Below are 19577 nucleotides of genomic sequence, written 5' to 3'. Positions count from 1 at the left end.
TGTTGTCTGGGAACCCCTGTGACGCAGCTTGTCGGTGTGTCAGGTAAGACAGGGACTGGAATCACAGCGCTGCCGCACTGGAACCCTGGGCTCTGGAGGAGCGCAGCCCCTGCCTCTGGTGCTGCTCTTCAGATGTGCATTTCACCTGCTCCCCCAGGTCCTCGCTGCCAGGTCCTGGGCTCTGTCCTGGGGGATTGAGGCTGCCCCAAGTCTGAGGTGTCCAAGCAGGTTGTTGCTGTGATGGAGTATCTTCTCCTAGCCCTGGCCTCACAGGAAATGAAAATGGAGCAGGGACATACTCCTATGTGTTTAGAAGTCCGTACAGGACATCAGCCTCACACAGGGCAGTTCTAGATGAAAGGTGAATGAGGACACCTGAGAACCCCACACATTGTTGTGGCCTGGGTCCTGGGCTGGCGTTGTGCAGACCCAGCAGGGGACAAGCCGGTATCGTATCCATGATAAGTTTCTTTTTTTTTAGATTTTATTTATTTATTTTTAGAGAGAGAAGAAGGAAGGGAGAAAAACATCAATGTGCGAGAGCAGCATAGATTGGCCGCTTCTTGCACACCCCCAGCCAGGGACCTTTTGGTTCACAGGCCAGCACTCAGTCCACTGAGTCACACCAGCCAGGGTTGTGGCAAGTTTCTTTGGGGTGGTAGTAGCGTGGTGGTTATGCAGGAACGTGACCTTGCCCCTAGAAAATGTGTGCCGAGGTATTTAGTATCTACAACATCGATGGTAGTGCTGAGAGAGGGAGAATGGAATAAAGCAAACATGGCAAAATACCACCAATGTCCTTCTAGGACAGCCACCTGCGGTCTTCATTTTATTTGTTCTTAACTTTTCTTTACATTTACAGTTTTCAAAGTAGAACTTTAGCAACGACTGTAGAATGTGAGCTGTGATCCAGGTGTGTGTGTGTGTTCCCAGGTGTGGAAAAAGAAGCTCAGCGCGGCTGTGGAGGCCGGCGATGCGGCCGAGGTCAAGCGCTGCAAGAACATGGAGGTGCTGTATGACTCCCTGCAGCTGGCACACAAGTGCATCCTCAACTCCTTCTACGGCTACGTCATGCGTAAAGGGTACGCTCCTGCCTGGACGCTCTCTGGGCCACGGGGCGAGTGAAGGGCCTGGAGAGCCTGTGGGCCTCCGTCCAAACAGTGTGGTTGAGAGCGTGCTGGGGCGGGCTAGGGGTGAGGGCCACACCAGCTCGTGGGTCCGGGGGGGCACCACTGCACACGTTCGTCAGAACATCCTGGGCAGGAGGTGGCAATGTGTTTGTTCCTGTCCGGCGCACGTGACTTACAGAAGGTCATCACTGGGGCCGTGGAGACAGTTGCTCGGCAATTGCTAGCAGCACCATGGGACTGAGGAGGGGTGTAAAGTTGTTTGAGAGGTTGAGTGCATGGTGAGGGGGAGCCACGGGGAGATTGTTCCTGGGGTTGGGTGCTGCAGGGAGGGTCACCAGGGCAGCTCTGGAGGAGTAAGGCAGTGGGTGGCACAGGGTTTGAGAGAGGGTCATTGTGTTTATTCGTGTTGCTTTTTAATGGTGGGGGGCTGGGCAGAGAGCAGGAGTCCAGCTGGAGCAGTTTCAGGGGCAGGAGGCACCTCTAGCTGAAACAAGGTGCGGGAACAGTGAGCCAGGTGGGCTGGCGGGAGGCTGAAGATGTCTGCAGATGTGTTTTCCCTGGGAAGTCCGGGGGGCACACAGGTTTGGAAGAGTCGAGAAGGCTCACAGGGGCACCGACCATCTGGACTGGTGTAGCGAGTCCCCTGAGGTTGTAACCTGTTGTGTTGCCTCCTTCCAGAAATTTCCAGAGCACAGCCCTATCACATGAAGTAGGGACAGAGAAAGGTCCTCACCACAGAGCTAAATTCCCCCTTAGTCCTCCTGTCAAGCCTCAGAGTCCCCTTCTTGGTGTCCTCCTCTCCCTCTTCTGACCTTTCCTAATGACCCCGTGGAGGGAGCCCTGCCACCTACAGCTGTGACTGTCCTTCCCAGGGCCCGCTGGTACTCCATGGAGATGGCCGGCATCGTCTGCTTCACGGGGGCCAGCATTATCACCCAGGCTCGGGAGCTGATCGAGCAGATTGGGTGAGGCTGCTGTGGGGAGGGCGAGGGTGGGAAGGAAAGGCCGGTGAGGATGGGGCGGAAAAGTGGGAGGGCCTCGTCCACGGTCAGGACTTGGCCCTGGCTTCTTGCTGCATGAGTCACAGCCCAGCATGTACGTGACCTCAATGGCCCATTTCTCTGAAGGAGGCCCTTAGAGCTGGACACAGACGGAATATGGTGCGTCCTGCCCAACAGCTTTCCTGAGAACTTTGTCATCAAGACGACTAGCACAAAAAAGCCCAAGGTGACCATCTCCTACCCTGGGGCCATGCTGAACATCATGGTCAAGGTGAGCCTGGGTTTCTAGCGGCACCGCTGTGCTGTGGGTTTGAGAGAGGGGACTCACTCCGCCCGCCTTCCTGGTTTCAGACGCACATCTCTGCCTTCAGGCTGTGTTCCCTGGCCTGGGGGTGTGTCCGGAAAACCCTGTCCTCAAGGACTTGGGTGTGTCTCTGTTCTTCAGCTCAGCCCCCAGACTGCTTTGCTTTTAAGCTTTTTATTTTGGAATAATTTAAATTACAGGAAAATTAAAAACAGAATTCCTTTGTACCCTTCAGCCGACTTCCCCTAACGATAACATGGTCTGTGAACCACGGCATAGTGGTCAGAGTTGAGGGACTCAGGTTGACACAAGGCTGTCACGCAGCTAGTCTTTATTTGGATTTCTCAGTTTTCCCAGACCTCGTGCTGCATGCCGTCGCCATTCTCCTCGGTCCCCTCCAGCCTGGCAGTCCCCGGTCTTTCCGGTCTATCCTGACCGGGACCCTTCCATGAGTACTGGTCGGGCGTCTTGCTGACTACCACTCACTCGGTTTGGGTTTGTCTGCTTTTCCTGTTACTACACTGGGGCTACTTGGGTTTTTGGAGGAACGCCACAGAGGTGGTATGTCATGTAGCACTGTCCGTGCGTGGTGTCTGGATCTGAATTCTGGTCACTAGGCGAGGCTGCCCGCCTCCCCGTGGCCTTATTCTGGGAGCAGGCCTCTCTCCCTGCCATGCATCACAGCACCGCAGAGCCTCTGAGCGGAGCTTCTGAGACTGCACGTGCCCACCGCCCACAACCGCCGACATCCGTGTCCGTGCTGGTTCCTTTCCCTTCCTCCTGTTCCTTGTTGGAACCCTTCCCTCCACTTCCTGCCGTGCTGCTGATCACCTGGTTGTGTGTTTATGTCCGTGGGGGCTTGTGGGCGTTGTCCTGGGCTGTGATGCCCCGCTGCCTCGGGTTCGTGGCTCGGCTTTCTCCCCTGGGCACTGGCTCCTTCTTGTTCCTCCCCATGTCCCTGGGACATGCGGGTGTGTGGTGTGGGAGTTGGGCTTTTGGAGCACTTTCTTACTTCCTGGTACTACAAGACACTCCAGCCTCATCTTGCATTTTCCTGTTCTAACCCTGGAACCAGCATCTCTCCAAGGAGCCCCGTCCCTCTCCCTGGGGGCGGTGCAGCAGTGTGTGCCCACCGTTGCTTTTGTGCTCAGGCTTGTTGTACTCCCCGCTCAGAGCGGGGTTGCCAGTTACTTACCTCAGCCCTGCTTCTTCCCCAGCCCATCGTCGGGGTTCTGTCGGCCGTCAGTAATCCTGTTGGGCTTTTCTGTCCACCCGCAGTTCCTCGTGGGGTGACCCGACAGCCTGGCTGAACGTTTCCTAGTGTGCTCACAGTGACACTGACTCTCTGTAGGGTGCAGTTCCGTGGAGCCATGTGTCCCCACCACAGAGCCGCACAGCAGCTCCCAGCCGAGTTCCCAAGTGCTGCTCCTGGTCACCAGCCCCTCTCCCACCCTCACACACACCCGGTGTGTTCTCGTGTGGCCATTTTACCTTTCCCAGAATGTCCTGCACGTGGAAATGTCTGTAATCTCTGGACTCAGCAGAACGCACTTTGGTCCACCCACGGTGGACGCGTGTTAGAACTTGGTCTCTCCTCTTTGCTCAGTGGCGTTCGTTGTGCAGACGACCTCGTTTCTGACTGTCCACTGCTGGGAGGGCCGCCGGCCATGTCTAGGCGCGGGCAGTAGCGAGTGAGGCTGCCCCTCTTTGTCCTGGTTTTGCAGGAAGGCTTCACCAACGACCAGTATCAGGAGCTGGCCGAGCCTTCCTCGCTCACCTACGTGACCCACTCGGAGAACAGCATCTTTTTTGAAGTTGACGGACCCTACCTTGCCATGATCCTTCCAGCCTCTAAGGAAGAAGGCAAGAAACTGAAGAAGAGGTAGGAATCCCACGGCCTCTGTGCTGGGGAGAGGAAACGGGTGCGTTAGATGTCACAGCCTGTCCAGGAAGTGCACCCGGAGCCAGGGTGGGGACAGACCTCAGTTCTGTCTTTCGTCCTCTGTGATTCAGTTTGGACAGCTGTCGTCAACAGTGATGTCACCAGCTCTGTTCACCACCTGTTAGGTTCTGGTACCACAGGCTGCAGGCCCTTCCGTCCTTTTTATGTTGGAGAGAAACCACAGGGTATTTGCTACCGGGTGGATGCAAGAGAAGAGGAGGGTCAGGATGGCAGTGAGGGGCGGCCAGCATCACAGGCTCGGTCATGGCTGTGCTCACCGTGCTTCTAGGTACGCTGTGTTCAACGAGGATGGCTCCCTGGCGGAGCTCAAGGGCTTCGAGGTAAAGCGCCGCGGGGAGCTGCAGCTCATCAAGATCTTCCAGTCATCGGTGTTCGAGGCCTTCCTCAGGGGCAGCACCCTGGAGGAGGTGTACGGCTCTGTCGCCAAGGTGGCCGACTACTGGCTGGATGTGCTGTACAGCAAGGTGAGGTCACCACCCCCACCTGGCCCTGAGGATCCTGCAGGAAAGGGGACCCAGTAACAGATGAACTTGGGGCTAATGCTGATGAAATCCCAAGACTTGACAAGTGTCAGTGCCTCCCAGAATCTCCCTTGCTTCTGTATTTAGCAGCAGGGTTCTGTGAAGGAGACAAGTTGCATGATGAGAAAGGAATCTGATAGAAATATTTGCCAACATCACATCAACTTGGATTTGTACTAGGTCTTGGTCAGTCCTGTAAATGCACGTACAGTTTCTACAGCTGAAATGGCAGCGTTGGCATATCTTTAATACATCTCATGGAATTGGTCATTGTTCCCGTGCTACTCTGTAGTGTCTGCATGTCATCGAGTTTGCGTGGGTTAATACACAGAACTAGTCGTCTGCTGTTGAGTATCAGGTAGGCTTCAGGTTTGCGCTGTGATAAATAATGTTGCATCAAACATCTTTGTCTAGATGCCTTTACCTTTCCTGCATTGTTGACTAGGAAGAGGTTTGTGGATGCAAGGAATACTGGAATATTCTGGAGCATTCACTCCCTTTGTGGGTGTCTGGTTCTTGACATGCCTTGTTCTGTATAGAGTGGGCTCACACAAGAGTGAGCACCAAGTGGGGAAGCACGTACGGCGAGCTTCCAAATCTCACGGGCTGTTGAGGGCAGGAGGGCAGGGACACGTGTGCAGGAGCACTAACAAACTGTTAAGGCTTTGTGTTTGGATTTTAAGTCTTTCTGTGCCTGGTATGAGGCAGTCCTTAGAATCACACTATGTCTTCAGCTCATCCACTGGGAAAAGCGATTCTGCACGAAGTCCCAGGTGAGCTGGGGATGCTCCTTTACCTCTCTCTGTACAGTGTTCTGTGCATTCTCTCCAGGCAGCCAACATGCCTGATTCTGAGCTCTTTGAGTTGATCTCTGAGAACCGTTCCATGTCTCGGAAGCTGGAAGATTACGGGGAGCAGAAGTCTACATCCATCAGCACAGCCAAGCGCCTGGCCGAGTTCCTGGGAGACCAGATGGTGAAGGACGCGGGGCTGAGCTGCCGCTACATCATCTCCCGGAAGCCTGAGGGCTCTCCTGTCACAGAGAGGTGAGGACTTCCAGGGTGACGAGGGACTGGGCTCTGCAGGACCCCATAGCAAGCACAGTGAGCCCGACCACCAGGAGCCCCAGAGAACTTGGGTTCGTGGAGTGTCAGCTGCCATGGGCCCCGTTCAAAGTCCTGGCGCACCCTCGAGGGCACTGGTGCACCCTGGCTGGGGAGGTGACGGCGTGCCTCACAGGATGCTCCAGCACACTGCCACTGCCACATCTCCCTGACTTCCTGCACATGTCCGTGACCTCCTGACCTCCTGCCATCAATAGCCTATAGGATTTGCTCAGCTCTCAAGCACTATGTGTGCTTCCCCGCTTGGTGCTCAGTCTTAAGTGAGTCAAATCTGTACAGAGCAAGGCATGTCAAGAACCAGACGCTCACAAAGCAAAGTGGGTCAGTCAGTATTCCAGTATTCCTTTCATCCTCATGACAGAAGGGGTGCCCTCCAGCTTCTGGAGCACATCAAGGCAACAGCAAATGACTCTGTGCCATGGCAGCATCCAGTCCCATTTGGAGACTTCAGGGTTGACAGCAGTTCTCCCATCATCCCATGCTCCTCGGGCTGTTGGTGCCGAGCAAGGGCTGCGCAAATGAAAAGGAGAAGGCAGTGGGTCCAAGGCATGTTTGTCCCTGTGGGTGGCACATGCACAACCGTGGGCGGCTTGGGGAAGTGCTGAGCACCATTAAGAAAAGCTGTATCAGAGGCAGCAGCTGCAGTGCTACTCCGTGCCAAGGTGTGTCCCTTGCCTGGAACCTAAGTGACCCTGTGACTTGCTGTGACATGGGGAATGTGGCAGAAGTGACATGTGATACCAGGTCACAGGAGGCCTCATGGTTCTGCTCTGACCTCTCGTTTTCCTGGTGTGGCCAGAGAGGCCCAGACTGTGGAACCTGAGAGATCGTGTTATTTCAACCCATCAGGTTTTGGAGTGGTTTGTAACACAGCAGTAGATACCTGATAAAACCAGAGACTTCACTAATCAGTGTTCTCACCTATGCTAGGAAGACCTGCAGGGAAGAAAAAAATGAATGACACACAGCAGCTATTTTCTTAAAAAGAAAACCCCAGTCCAAAAAAATGGAATTGATATAAGGCCAAGATAGATTATATAGAGAGTAAAATAAAGAAGTTTTGTATATCAGTAAAAAAAAAAAGACAACCCAGAGAAAAAATGAGAAACAGGAATGGCAATTCACAAGTGATGAAATGGATGGCCAGCACCCGGGGGGATGTTCCAGTGCACAGTAGTCAGGAGATGCACCTGTTGTCGGAAACAGACAGTCTGCTGATATCAGTTGCTGGTGACCGTGTAGACCAGCGTTCACAGTGTGCATGGGACTCGGGGGAGACAGACACTTGGGAGAGGAACCAATACATGGCAAAGGAGAGGACCCCTGACTCACTGCAGCCAAGCACTGTGCGGACATGTCCTGCACAACTGCCGTGCTTGCATTGTGTTGAGCAGCAAAATTTAGGGACATCACGAGTGTCCTTGAAACCACAAATGGGTAAGTGCATTTTTTTATAGAATGAAATGCTGTACAGGAGTTGGAGTGACTCACGGCTACATTCCAACACCAGGAGTTCAAAAATAGAAAGTTCAAGGTGATGTGTACAGCACAGCGCCTGTGTATGAAGTTCACAGATACAGAAAACACTCGTGTGCTTGTGGATGCACACGAGCAGCAGTGGGACAAAGACGTGCACAGCAGCGAGGATAAGGACCGAACTTCCTTCTCCATGGGGAGAGTCAGCAGGGCTGCACGGGGTGGCCTCGTCCTCCTCTCTGCTTTCTCACATGAAGTCACACGGCTTGCAGCTGAGGACTAGGCGGTGGGCGTGCGGGTATTTGTTGTCTTCCTGAGTTTATGTTCGTGATACTTCACAATAACAAGTGTTTTCTCCCGTGGAAAGAAGAGGGGTATTGACCCACTGCTAGTGACATGCAAACTGGCTTATTCTTCCGGGAAAGCAGAGGACTCTTCCTGAACATCATCAATGAAGAGCACTTCAGAAATGGTTAATTACTGGCATGCACATGAATGTGTCATTTATGTGAGTGTATTTTTCAACAGGCCTGTTCACAGCAGCCACAGGGGATGGTTATTAAACCATGATATTTTATACAATATAATGTTATTTAGTTATTAAATACAGTAAACATTAGATACTAGGTATAGTTTGTACAAAACAACAACATTACATGATAAGCACTCTGCCGAGTGTCACAGACATTCTGGCTGTCAGCTCTGTGCCTCTTGCCACCCAGGGCCATCCCACTCGCCATTTTCCAGGCAGAGCCCACTGTGAGGAGACACTTTCTCCGGAAGTGGCTGAAGAGTTCTTCCCTCCAGGACTTCGATATTCGGACAGTGAGTGCTGGTTTTTCCTACCCCCAGAAGGTCGGGTAGACAGAGCAGCATCCCTGACTTGTCTTCACTCTTGGCACTTTCCTTCTGACCCACCGTGGGTGAGGAGGTAGTTACCCTTCAGTGCAGAACTGGGAAAGTTAGACATGGGGTGGCCTTTCACTGTGTCTCGGGCAGACCAAAGCTTGGGTCCGTCGTAAGGTCCTGATGCTGGTTCCCCTGCCTGTGAGTGTCATTTAAGCTCTGTGCTTCAGGTTTCTCCTCTGTGAAATGAGCACTTTTGTCAGATTTTCTAAGAAGGTAAGTAAGATGCAGCGAAGCTCAGTGCTGCTGCTTCCCTCATGCTCCCCGTTGTCCCTGCACGCAGATTCTGGACTGGGACTACTACATCGAGCGGCTGGGCAGCGCCATACAGAAGATCATCACGATTCCTGCGGCTCTGCAGCAGGTGAGGTGAAGGGCCCCATCAGCAGGGCCCCGGGTGGCTTAAGAGACCCGGGCATATCCTGGGCATAGCCCAGACTCACAGTCAGACGGGATTGGCTTCACGTTCGTTACAGGTGAAGAACCCAGTGCCACGCGTCAAACACCCTGACTGGCTGCACAAGAAACTGCTGGAGAAGAATGACGTCTACAAGCAGAAGAAGATCAGTGAGCTCTTTGTCCCTGAGGGCAAGAGACAGGTAAGGCGGCCTGGCCCAGGGCAGCAGAGGCTGTGCCAGTCGGGGCTGAGCTGGCCCCGTGGGTGCATGGCTCTAACCCCCACAGGGCTAGAGTTCCCACGCTGCCGCCCATGAGGTTGTATACTTCCATTCAGGTGTCAGGGATTTTTTTTTTCTCCCCAAAAACACCTTGACTTCTTCCAGTGCTCATCTGTGGCAGGAGGCACTGACTCGGGTTGGGTGGAGAGCCGTCTCCTACCGCACGTGTGGAGTACGCCTATAGACTGAGTGACTTGGAGTGAGCCACAGCACCTTGAGACTTGAGTTCTCTACGTTGTGAGATGAAAACTTACTGTGAACACTGAAAAATGCCAAAGACAGTGTAGTGAAAGGTGTGGGACTGGGGGGCGAGAAGAAAGGGGCTCACCTGTTCTTTGCGATATATTTCTCACAGAAAGGGGAGTCCTGGAGCAAACAGAATGGTGACACTTCTGTTTGACCTCCTTGCAATTAAAAGTGAAAAGTAGTAGTTTAGTCTGTAATGAGTAACTTTGCATACAAGTACTTTATCCCATTCGGATGGATCTCTGACAGTAAAATTTGCCAAGAGCCAGGTTTTAAGTCCCCTTTGGATGGCTGCAGGTGGGCGTGGCCCAGGCTCCAGACAGCACCCAAAGCCTTGGCACTCTCGACATGGAGGACTTCGGTCTTGAAAAGCCGCCCCACGTGGCCATCCCCATAGCCACGAAGAGAAAGCGAGTCCTCTGGGAGAGCCAGGAGGACTCGCAGGATCTGGGGCTAATGGTCCCCTGGCAGGAGATCTTGGGGCAACCTCCAGCCCTTGGAACCACCCAGGTAAGAAGCCTCAGGGCATCTGGACTGGCCAGTGGGTGGAGGGAGCAGTCAGGCCAGCGCTGGGGTGCACTGTCTCCTGTGGGGTCTGCTGAGTGACACAGGGACCCTGAGATGGGTCTTGATCCTGAGGAGGTTGGCGGGATGCCCAGTCCTTACAGAGTGGTTGGAAGCTGTGTGGTTTTGTTGCCATGGAAGGCTGTCCTGTTTTACTGTCTCTCTGCCTCCTCTTGACCTGTTCCACCATCCGTCCCAGGAAGAGTGGCTGGTCTGGCTCCGGTTCCACAAGAAGAAGTGGCAGCTGCAGGCCCGGCAGCGCCTGGCTCGCAGGAAAAGGAGGCGTCTGGAAGCAGAGGGTATGCTGCAGCCTGGTGCCCTGCGAGACGGGCCCACCACGGGGCTGGGGAGCTTCTTGCGGAGAACCGCCCGCAGCATTTTGGACCTTCCGTGGCAGATTGTGCAGGTGTGGACAGGGGTCCCTTGGGGGGTGGGGCAGGACACCTCAGGGCATCAGCATGGCCGATGGGAAGGGATGTCTGGTCAGCTCGGGGTTGTGGGGACCATCCCACAGTCTGGAATGGAGAAGAAAAGGCAGGCCTAGATTTTTGTACCTCTGATTAAAGCTGGTGCTGGAGGCCTCTAGGGAGGCTGCCTGTCCACAGGTGTGGCGTGCTTTCTGTAGCAGGCTGCCATGTGCTGCCATGTGATCCGTTTCCTTTCAGATCAGTGAGACCAGCCAAGCGGGCATGTTCAGGCTGTGGGCTATCATCGGCAGCGACTTGCACTGCATCAGGCTGAACATCCCCCGAGTGTTCTACGTGAACCAGCGGGTGCCCAAAGCAGAGGAGGGGCCTGCGTATCGGAAGGTAGGGGAAGTGGTTAGTGCCTCTGAGGGCATCTCCACAGCGATGGAGCCTGCAGAAAGAATCGGGCTGTGCAGATACAGAGGCTGGCGGGCCGTGCAGGCCTGAGCACAGTGATCCGGAGCCTCCGTCTCCTGAGAGCCTTCTTGGACGCTGCAGTGACCATCGAACTGACTTCTGTGAGGGCTGAGCGTCGAGTGACAGGAGCTGCTGGTGCCCTTGTCCTGGGTGCGAGGTCCTCTGTGTCTGATGTCCACAGGGTGGACAGTTGTCAGACAGCAGACTCTGTCTCCATAGGTTCTTCTGGTGTCAAAGCTTATTGGGATACAGTTCACATGCCCCACAGTTCACTCGTTTACCGTGCAGTTCAGTTGCTGATAGCATGTTCAGAGTCATGCAGCCATCACCACAGTTGATCATAGAACATTTTCACCATCCCCCGAAGACACCCCAGGCCCCTTAGCGGTCTCTCTCCCCCAGCCCTCAGTCACCACCAGCCCACATTCTGCCTCTGCACAAGCCCAGTGTGGACATTTCATACAAGTGGGATCTTACGGTGGGTGGTCCTCTGCCTCCTCCCCTGGCAGATCCTCGTCAGCCCCACCTGATGTTTCTGAGCTCCCACCACGTAGTTTAGGTGAAACCTGTGTGCTCAGAGCCAGGTTGAGTGAGGAGGGTTTTTGGAGACGGTGAAACTCCAACCTGGAGACTCAGCAGAATGTGGATGTAGAGAGAGACAGGGAGGGTGTGGTGCAACAGGATAGGTGGCCGGAACTCCTATAGCTTTCTTGGATGTGACAGTGGGACTTTGTGGGAGAATGTCCTTCCTTTCAGAGTATTCCACCCTTTGGGTTCCTCTCTGACTCCCTCCTCACCAGGACTGCCCTGCTCTGTGTCCCCCAGGGGCTCCTCTCCCTATCCTCTGGCCAGGAAAATACGGTTTCTCGTGTTTTTTTGCAGCCTGCACCCTCATAAACCCTGGAGAGGACAGAGGAAATAAACTAGGAACACCTGCCCCTCCCAGTCGGAGAGCTTGTCTACTTTTCAGAGGCCTCAGTTTGCTTCTGAGTTATTCTCCGAGCTTTTAGTTTTACTCACTGGAGAGTAAAATGGGGCGTACTCCACAGTTGTGGGCACCAGTAGTGCCAGGACTGTTTAAATAACGCATGTACCTGTGTGCACATGTGTGTGCACCCGTGCAGGGTGTGTGTTAAACATTCACAGCTTAGCCATGTGACGAGGTCGTTGCTGTGTTGTCCCCAGGTGAATCGAGCCCTTCCTCGCTCCAACATGGTCTACAACCTGTATGAGTACTCGGTGCCGGAGGACATGTACCAAGAACATATCAACGAGATCAACACTGAGCTGTCGGCCCCAGACATCGAGGGCGTGTACGAGACGCAGGTAATTTGCCTTCCCAGCTGAACTGAGCAAGGGTCTAGCTGCATGGAACAGAGGAAAGAAAACCCACATGGGGCGCGGGTGGGTGAGCAGCCGTCCACCCCAGGGGCAGAATCTCAGCGGTGTGTCTGCCCAGCCTGGAGCAGAGGGCTGTGCCCTGACTGCGGCCCCTGTCAGCACTGCCCACCCTGGTCCTCCCAGGTGCCGTTACTGTTCCGGGCCCTGGTGCACCTCGGCTGTGTGTGCGTGGTCAGTAAACAACTGGTGAGGCACCTGTCAGGCTGGGAAGCAGAAACCTTCTCTCTTGAACACCTGGAGATGCGCTCACTGGCCCAGTTCAGCTACCTGGAACCAGGTATGGCATGTGCCGGCGGCCCCTTTGGCCCTGTCTCCACCACATCTCGGGTGACCTGCGTGTTCTTCCGTAGGGAGCATCCGCCACATGTACCTGTATCATCACACACAAGGCCACAAGGCACTCTTTGGCATTTTCGTTCCCTCTCAGCGCAGGGCGTCCGTGTTTGTGTTGGATACCGTGAGTTCCTGGGCTGGGGCTATGGGAGGGACAGACCAGTGGGCAGGGACAGAGTAGCCCCCAGCCTCGTTTCCAGAAGCCTTTCCCTGTGAGTGCCTGTGACATCTGAATTAGAAGGGGAACCACAGAGGTGGAGTTGTCAGCTGCACCCCCTTCTGGGGGAGGGCTGACATGGGCCTTATTCAGGTGCGAAGCAACCAGATGCCCAGCCTCAGCGCCCTGTACTCGGCTGAGCACAGCCTCCTGCTGGAGAAAGTGGGCCCTGAGCTCCTCCCTCCCCCCAAACACACATTTGAAGTTCGGGCTGAGACTGACTTGAAGACCATCTGCAGAGCTATCCAGCGCTTCCTGCTGGCCTACAAGGTGAGTGAGGTGGAGCGCTGTCGTACGAGCCCCTCCCCCAGGCCGGATCCCCACAGCCACTTTCTTCCCTGTGCTTAGGAGGAACGCCGTGGGCCCACCCTCATTGCCGTGCAGTCCAACTGGGAGCTGAAAAGGCTGGCCAGCGAGATCCCTGTCCTAGAGGAATTCCCGCTGGTACCTGTCCGAGTGGCTGACAAGATCAGCTACGGAGTGCTGGACTGGCAGCGTCACGGAGCCCGGCGCATGATCCGCCACTACCTCAACCTGGACACCTGTCTGTCACAGGCCTTTGAGATGAGCAGGTGAGCGGAGCGCAGGGCTGCTCTTGGCATGTGTGCGGCTCTGTCCACCTTGGTGTTGCCAGCCGTCCAGTGTCCTGCAGCAAGTCGGTCTTCTCTGGTTTCCACGCCCTCGTGGGGCCGACCCCATTGCAGGTACTTCCACATCCCCATTGGAAATCTGCCCGAGGACATCTCCACCTTTGGCTCCGACCTCTTCTTTGCCCGCCACCTCCAGCGCCACAACCATCTCCTTTGGCTGTCCCCCACATGCCGCCCTGACCTGGGTGGGAAGGAGGCTGATGACAACCGCCTCATTATGGAGTTCGAGGACCAGGCCACCATGGAGATTAACAGTTCAGGCTGTTACTCCACAGGTAGGTGGGCACGACCCCCAGGGATTTCTGCTGCTGGTGTTTCTGCCATTTATTGCCGTTCTGAGTTGGTAAGAACACCCAGCACGGACCCTCAGGACTCAGCCGGGCTGGTGTGAGATGAGTGTAGGGCGGGCTCTATGGTCAGCCACAGCTGGGTGCTCATCCGTCGCCCTGGCAACCCCAGTGCTTCTGAGGTAGTGCTTGCTGGGGTCAGGCTCTTTACCCAGGGTGGCCAGTGCATAAGTGTGTCTTTGCGTGCAGTGTGTGTGGAACTGGACATTCAGAACCTGGCCGTCAACACCATCCTGCAGTCTCACCACGTCAACGACATGGAGGGGGCCGACAGCATGGGCATCAGCTTCGATGTGGTCCCACAGGCTTCCCTGGAGGACATGATCACTGGCAACCAGGCTGCCAGCGCACCTGCCAGCTATGATGAGACGGCCCTCTGCTCCAGCACCTTCAGGTGCCCAGGGCTGCAACCCCAGAACATGACTTTTTGTTCTTGTGCTCTCTCCTCTCCAAAGGCAGAACAGCTGAGTTTGGGGTCTAGAAAGAATGTTAGAAGTCCTCTTAATCTCTGCCCTTGTTTTGGGAAACGAAGAGCTAAAATAGTGTCATTCAGGCTTCCACCTGTTCACTCTGTAGAGCCAGAAGCCACCGTGATGACAGGTGACAGTTCCCCATCCTGTCTTCTGGGCCCCTTCCTATGGCCAGAGGCATTCCCACAGAACACTAGTTAACTCGGGGTGTGGGTGTTTATCGAGGTGTGGGACACACAGCAAGACACAAATGTGGGTCTCAGCCAGGCAGAGAGTGGTGCAAGTTACAGACTTTGGGTGTCAGGAGGATTCCTGTGACAGGGAGACACTGTGGCGGAGATCATGTGTGCTCTTCACAGCCTGCACAACCCCACCTGGGGGGTGGGGGTGGCCATTGCCCACTAGAGATGCAGAAACTGAGGCACAGGCCAAGAGCATGCTTGTGGTCACACTGTGGCTGAGCGGCAGGGTTGACATTGGAAAGTACACGTCAGCCCTGATGCCTTTCCAAAGAGGACTGGACTTGAGAAATGGCAGCAGAAAGCTCAGGGGCAGGTGCACAGAGAAGTGGACAGTTCAGTCCTGAAAGGCGGCAGAACCAACCCTCCAAGGGAACAGCTTCATGGCACCATGTGTGGACTCACCTGAGCAGTGTCGCAGGGCAGTCACGGGAAGACAGAGGGTGAAGATGGGACTGCCCTGCGGGAGAGGAGGCCCTGGTGGTCTCCACTGTCTCTTGTGGGTCTCCCAGCAGGCTGAGGTGCCTGACGTATTCTGCTGATCCTGGTCTGTGCCAGTGCCGAGGGTGGGGTTGGGTTGAGAAGTGGGTTGCGAGGTAGTGGGGCCTGGCCTCATCTGAGAGGCGCAGGGAGCTGCAGAGAGCCGAGTGACCGGGTTTAGACGTGGGGTGGGGGACCGTAGAGGACATGCTCTCACCCCTTCCAGGATCCTGAAGAGCATGGTGGTGGGCTGGGTGAGGGAGATCACGCAGTACCGCAACGTCTACGCCGACAACCAGGTGATGCACTTCTACCGCTGGCTGCGGTCCCCGTCCTCGCTGCTTCACGACCCCGCCCTGCACCGCACGCTGCACAACATGATGAAGAAGCTCTTCCTGCAGTGAGTGTTGCCAGCCACTGCTTCCCCAGACCCAGCACCTGTGGGACCATCGTGGCTTCACACAGATCCTTCCAGAGAGGGGCTGTGATGCAGTCTTTCTGCTGTGTTTTTGCACAAGCGGCTGTACACCATTTCTTCTGCACCTCCTCGTTGTAGTCAACTGTAGATCTTGGAGGCCTGTGTGACGATGTACCAGCCATAAAAGTGGACACTTAGGCTGTCCCCAGAACTTAGGCTGTTACAGATAGCCAAGGAATGGCCTTGTGCTTGAGGTCCTGTGCAGTGTTCTCCAGGAAGCGGTGCTGTTGCAGGTCTGGTAGGTTTTATGACTGGGAGACAGCTGACGGGGGTGTTCCAGCAACCCAGGCCTCCCCCGCACAGTGGATGCTGGTGGTGGCCTCACAGCTGAGCAGCTGTCTTGTAGGCCTTTAATTTGCATCCTTGTTATGAATGAAGTCTTCATATCCTTTGCCCATTTCTCTCTAGTTTTGTTGTTTTTTTCTCATTGGTTTGTATGAGTTCTTTCTAATTAACCATAATAACTAATCATTTTCTGTGATATGAATCGCACGTTTTTTCCCTTTGCTTCTGTGTGGCTTTGATTATGGTGAGTTTTCCACACAATCTTCACACTTTGTTGCTCCTGGGTTCTAAGTATATTTACAGTGGCACTTGTGCTTCAGATCCTCAGCTTGTTCCTCATGGTGTCTATGGGGGTCTCTGTAGCATTTTGAGGGTTAATTCCACACTTGGTCCTCAGGCTCATCGCAGAGTTCAAGCGCCTGGGGTCATCGGTCGTCTATGCCAACTTCAACCGCATCATCCTGTGCACCAAGAAGCGGCGGATTGAGGACGCCCTCGCCTACGTGGAGTACATCACCACCAGGTGGCAGCACTGCCTCGCCCTGGCGCTCCTCTGCTGTCCTGGGCTGTCTGCTCTCAGACCTCCTGTAGCATGTCTGCAGTGTGTCTATGGTGTGTCTGTAGCGTGTCTTCAGCGTGTCTGTAGCAGCATCCCTGCCAATGCCATCCTTCTCCTACCTTGATTTCACCTTCATTTCTGAAAGATATTTTCACTGGGTATAGAACTGTATGTGGATCTTTTGAGTCTTTTTCCCTTCTCTGCACATCTTTCTGGATAATTTCTGTTATCTTTAAATTCATCAGTCTTCAGCAGTGTTTAATCTGCCCTTAATCTCATCCAGTATATTTTTATTTTGTATGTAGTTCTGTCTTCTCCAAAAGCTTGATTTGGGTCTTCTGTGTTTCTACAGTCTACCTAATATATTCAGGCTTTCCTTTAGATTTTTAAAAAAATACTGTTATTATTTACTGTTACATTTCACATTCCTTTTTTTTTTTTTTTAAGATTTTATTTCTAGGGGTGGGGGAGAAAGAGAGGTAGAGAAACATCGATACGCAAGAGATACATTGATTGGTTGCTCTCACTGGGGGCCTGGCCCGCAACCCAGGCATGTGCCCTGACTGGGAATCGAACCAGCGATGCTTTGGTTCGCAGCCTGTACTCAATCCACTGAGCCACACCAGCCAGGGCTCCTTTAGCTTTTTGAACATGTGGATGCAGTTACTATAAGTGCTTTCATGTCTTCTTCTACTCTGTCAACCATGGTGTCAGCTCTGATTTGTTGCCGTTGGTAGGTTTGTCTCCTTATTCTGTGTGGTGTGTTTCTCTGCTCCTTTGCAAATGGTGATGTTCAGTTGGATTCAGGTATTGTGGGTCTTGCCTTGTATGTTGGATGCTGTGGCATTCCTATAACTATTCTGGGGCTTTACGTTCTGTTACTTAGAAACAGTTTGATTCTTTGGGGCATTCTTGAGACTTGTAGGCAGGTCCACAGCTCACTTCCCCACCCTTGAAACAAGACTGCCATGAGCATAGCCTGGTGCCCCATGAGCTGCGAGGCTCCCGGGTGGCCGTGGGAGCCAGTGTGTGGGGGCGGGCTCTGGGGAGAGTGCGGAAACCAGCCTCGAGGGCTCGGCTTCTCTGCAGCTCTCACCTCTCCTGCCCTCCACAGCATCGCTGTTATTTCCACCCAGCACAGGAGTCTCCTAACTACTGTTTGTCACTTTCCATAGGAAGTTTGAGGGATTTAAATCAGTAGAGGGTAAGAAAGCGAGTGGGGAATGAAGGGAGAACTATTGGTTTCATTTAAGCAGTCCCTGTTTTGCTTCTTTTTAGCATTCATTCTAAAGAGATTTTCCACTCCTTGACTATTTCTTTCTCTCGATGTTGGGAGTTTCTTCTCTGGATGGATCCCTCTAACTATGGTGGCATCAAAGGAAATGTTCCATCTCGTATCCACTGTGGACAGGTAAGGTGACCAGTCCTGGAGACTGAAGTGACTTTGGGTCCCCATCTGTTTAGCACACACTGTGGTCACACATCGGGTGCCAGGTCTAGGTTGAGCAGCAGCAAACACGAGGGTGCCTGCTGTCATGCCTCTGAGGGAGAGGTCATGAGCAAGCAGACAAGCGGGTGTAGGATCAGGGTCAGCTCAGGATCAGCAGCTGGGGGCAGGGGCTGATGGAGGTGGGCGGGGGGTTCACAAAAGCCTCTGAAGAGGTGACAGGAAAGTGGAGCTTGAAGGAAGCAAGGCTCAGCAACTGGTGTGAGGCAGCTGTGAGTCGTGGGGCAAGGGTCGAGGCAACTGTCACGGTCACGGCCAAGAGCTGACCAGGGCAGGCACTTGCACTTGAGGTTGTGATGGAGACTTGGCTTTTAGTGATGGGGATTCTGAGCGGGGGAGGGTTGGGCTCTGACTTGGGCTCCGTGTGGACACCTGTAGGAGCCCAGTTAATGTCATCCCAGGGGCAGGGCAGGGCGGAATGAAGGAGAGGGACGCAGTGGGTGCTGAAGGTGGTGGGTGTGGGGCAACACAGGGGTGTTGGGCTGTATGTGTGGGCTGTGCCTAGGTGTGTGAACCTAGACGGGACAAGAGTGAGTGTAGGATGAGGGGAGCCACGCTCTGTGGGGACGGGTAGTAGTTTTCCACATCTGATGTTTGCTCAACAAACATAAGGTAGAGGCATATGGCAGGTGGTGGCAGGGGCATCTGGGAAGGAGCTGGGCATGGGAACTTGGGGTCATTCCTGAGTGTGGCAGCGGGGACTTGGGGGTTTATGGGTTGTGAGGACTGAGCCCCTCTTGGGCGGGTCCCCATGAAGGAAGAGCCAGCAGGTGGGGAGACATCCTGCTGAGAGCCGACAGGAAAGGCTGCCCCTGGACGCTGTGCTGGGGTGGGAGCCCCGTGGGGACCCAGGCAGGAGGTTAGGAGGTGCAGGCGGTGTAGGTGGGTCACAGGAAGGCAGTGGTAGTTACTGCTCTGGAGGAGGTGGATGTCAGAGTTCACGTGTTGAAAGGGAAGCTGCTCTCCTGGGAGATCTGGAACTCGGACTCGAGACTGGTGGCCTGGGGCACCATTGTTTCTTTCCTTCCTGGGCCATGGAGGGAGCAGTTGTGGAGTGAATCCTCAGAAGGGCGGAGTGAGAGTAACGGTCTCTGTCTGCAGACTGCTGCTGAGCACCAGGCACATCAACACACCATGCGCACTAGAGCGTCCATGGGCATCGGATGGGCTTGTGGGGGAAGTGGCCGGAGGAGGTGGAATCAGGTAGACCAGGTTCAGCATGACTCAACTCGGGTGTGCTTCCCACGGCTGGGACTGTGTTACAGCAGGACTCCCCAAAAGAGGGCAGAGCAGAGGAGGAGGAGGAGGAAGAGGAGCCTGAGGGCGAGGATGAGGATGATGATGGTGTGCAGGAGCCAGACGTGGAGGACTTGCTGGAAAACAACTGGAACATCGTGCAGTTCCTGCCACAGGCAGCTTCCTGCCAGAGCTACTTCCTCATGATCGTCTCAGGTGAGCTGCCACACCAGCTTCACGTCTGCACCATCCGTGGAGCAACGTGGCCCTGGCCTCTTGGCTCACAAGAAGGTGAACAGCTGGAAGATCGGGCTTGCGGAGCCTGAGCCTAGTGTCAAGGTTCCTGAGAGGAGACCCTCACCTCTCACCCAAGGGGCTCCTAGTTCTGACCCAAGGTTCGTGTGTGCGCATGTGGTAACTAAAGACAAACCCCTAGCAGGACAGATGGAACACTTCCTGACCAGCTGCCCACAGGCCGGGCTTTGAGGCTGACCTGCTGCTGACTGCTCTCACTGATTTGGGCCTAAAGGGCCTAAAGGTGTAGAGTTTACAAACCAAGTTACCCAGGTGGATGTGCCA

At 54.5% G+C, this 19577-nt stretch overlaps 1 protein-coding gene across 2 annotated transcripts in view; it reads left to right on the top strand.

The window, feature by feature from the left end:
• The window catches only part of POLE (DNA polymerase epsilon, catalytic subunit), a 39080-nt gene that overhangs the window by 12242 nt on the left and 7261 nt on the right, over positions 1 to 19577 (top strand). The window contains exons 21-43 of one of the 2 annotated variants that reach the window (XM_045844639.1): positions 934 to 1082; positions 2003 to 2095; positions 2258 to 2402; positions 4160 to 4317; positions 4667 to 4862; positions 5751 to 5965; positions 8242 to 8344; positions 8709 to 8789; positions 8902 to 9024; positions 9646 to 9858; positions 10112 to 10318; positions 10578 to 10721; positions 11982 to 12122; positions 12321 to 12474; positions 12548 to 12654; positions 12841 to 13017; positions 13096 to 13319; positions 13452 to 13672; positions 13934 to 14138; positions 15160 to 15333; positions 16094 to 16219; positions 17534 to 17666; positions 19031 to 19214. In XM_045844639.1, coding sequence (XP_045700595.1) covers positions 934 to 1082; positions 2003 to 2095; positions 2258 to 2402; positions 4160 to 4317; positions 4667 to 4862; positions 5751 to 5965; positions 8242 to 8344; positions 8709 to 8789; positions 8902 to 9024; positions 9646 to 9858; positions 10112 to 10318; positions 10578 to 10721; positions 11982 to 12122; positions 12321 to 12474; positions 12548 to 12654; positions 12841 to 13017; positions 13096 to 13319; positions 13452 to 13672; positions 13934 to 14138; positions 15160 to 15333; positions 16094 to 16219; positions 17534 to 17666; positions 19031 to 19214 — 3673 coding nt within the window. Of the gene's footprint in view, positions 1 to 933; positions 1083 to 2002; positions 2096 to 2257; positions 2403 to 4159; positions 4318 to 4666; positions 4863 to 5750; positions 5966 to 8241; positions 8345 to 8708; positions 8790 to 8901; positions 9025 to 9645; positions 9859 to 10111; positions 10319 to 10577; positions 10722 to 11981; positions 12123 to 12320; positions 12475 to 12547; positions 12655 to 12840; positions 13018 to 13095; positions 13320 to 13451; positions 13673 to 13933; positions 14139 to 15159; positions 15334 to 16093; positions 16220 to 17533; positions 17667 to 19027; positions 19215 to 19577 lie in introns of both variants that reach the window. The other variant, XM_045844629.1, reaches the window with a different exon arrangement.

Source organism: Phyllostomus hastatus, unplaced genomic scaffold, assembly GCF_019186645.2.
Source record: "Phyllostomus hastatus isolate PE091 unplaced genomic scaffold, TTU_PhHast_1.1 phas_contig_1162, whole genome shotgun sequence".
Classification (NCBI taxonomy): Eukaryota; Metazoa; Chordata; class Mammalia; order Chiroptera; family Phyllostomidae; genus Phyllostomus; species Phyllostomus hastatus.
The sequence above is the reverse complement of the archived record's forward strand: the minus strand, read 5'-3'. Positions and strand labels throughout refer to the sequence as shown.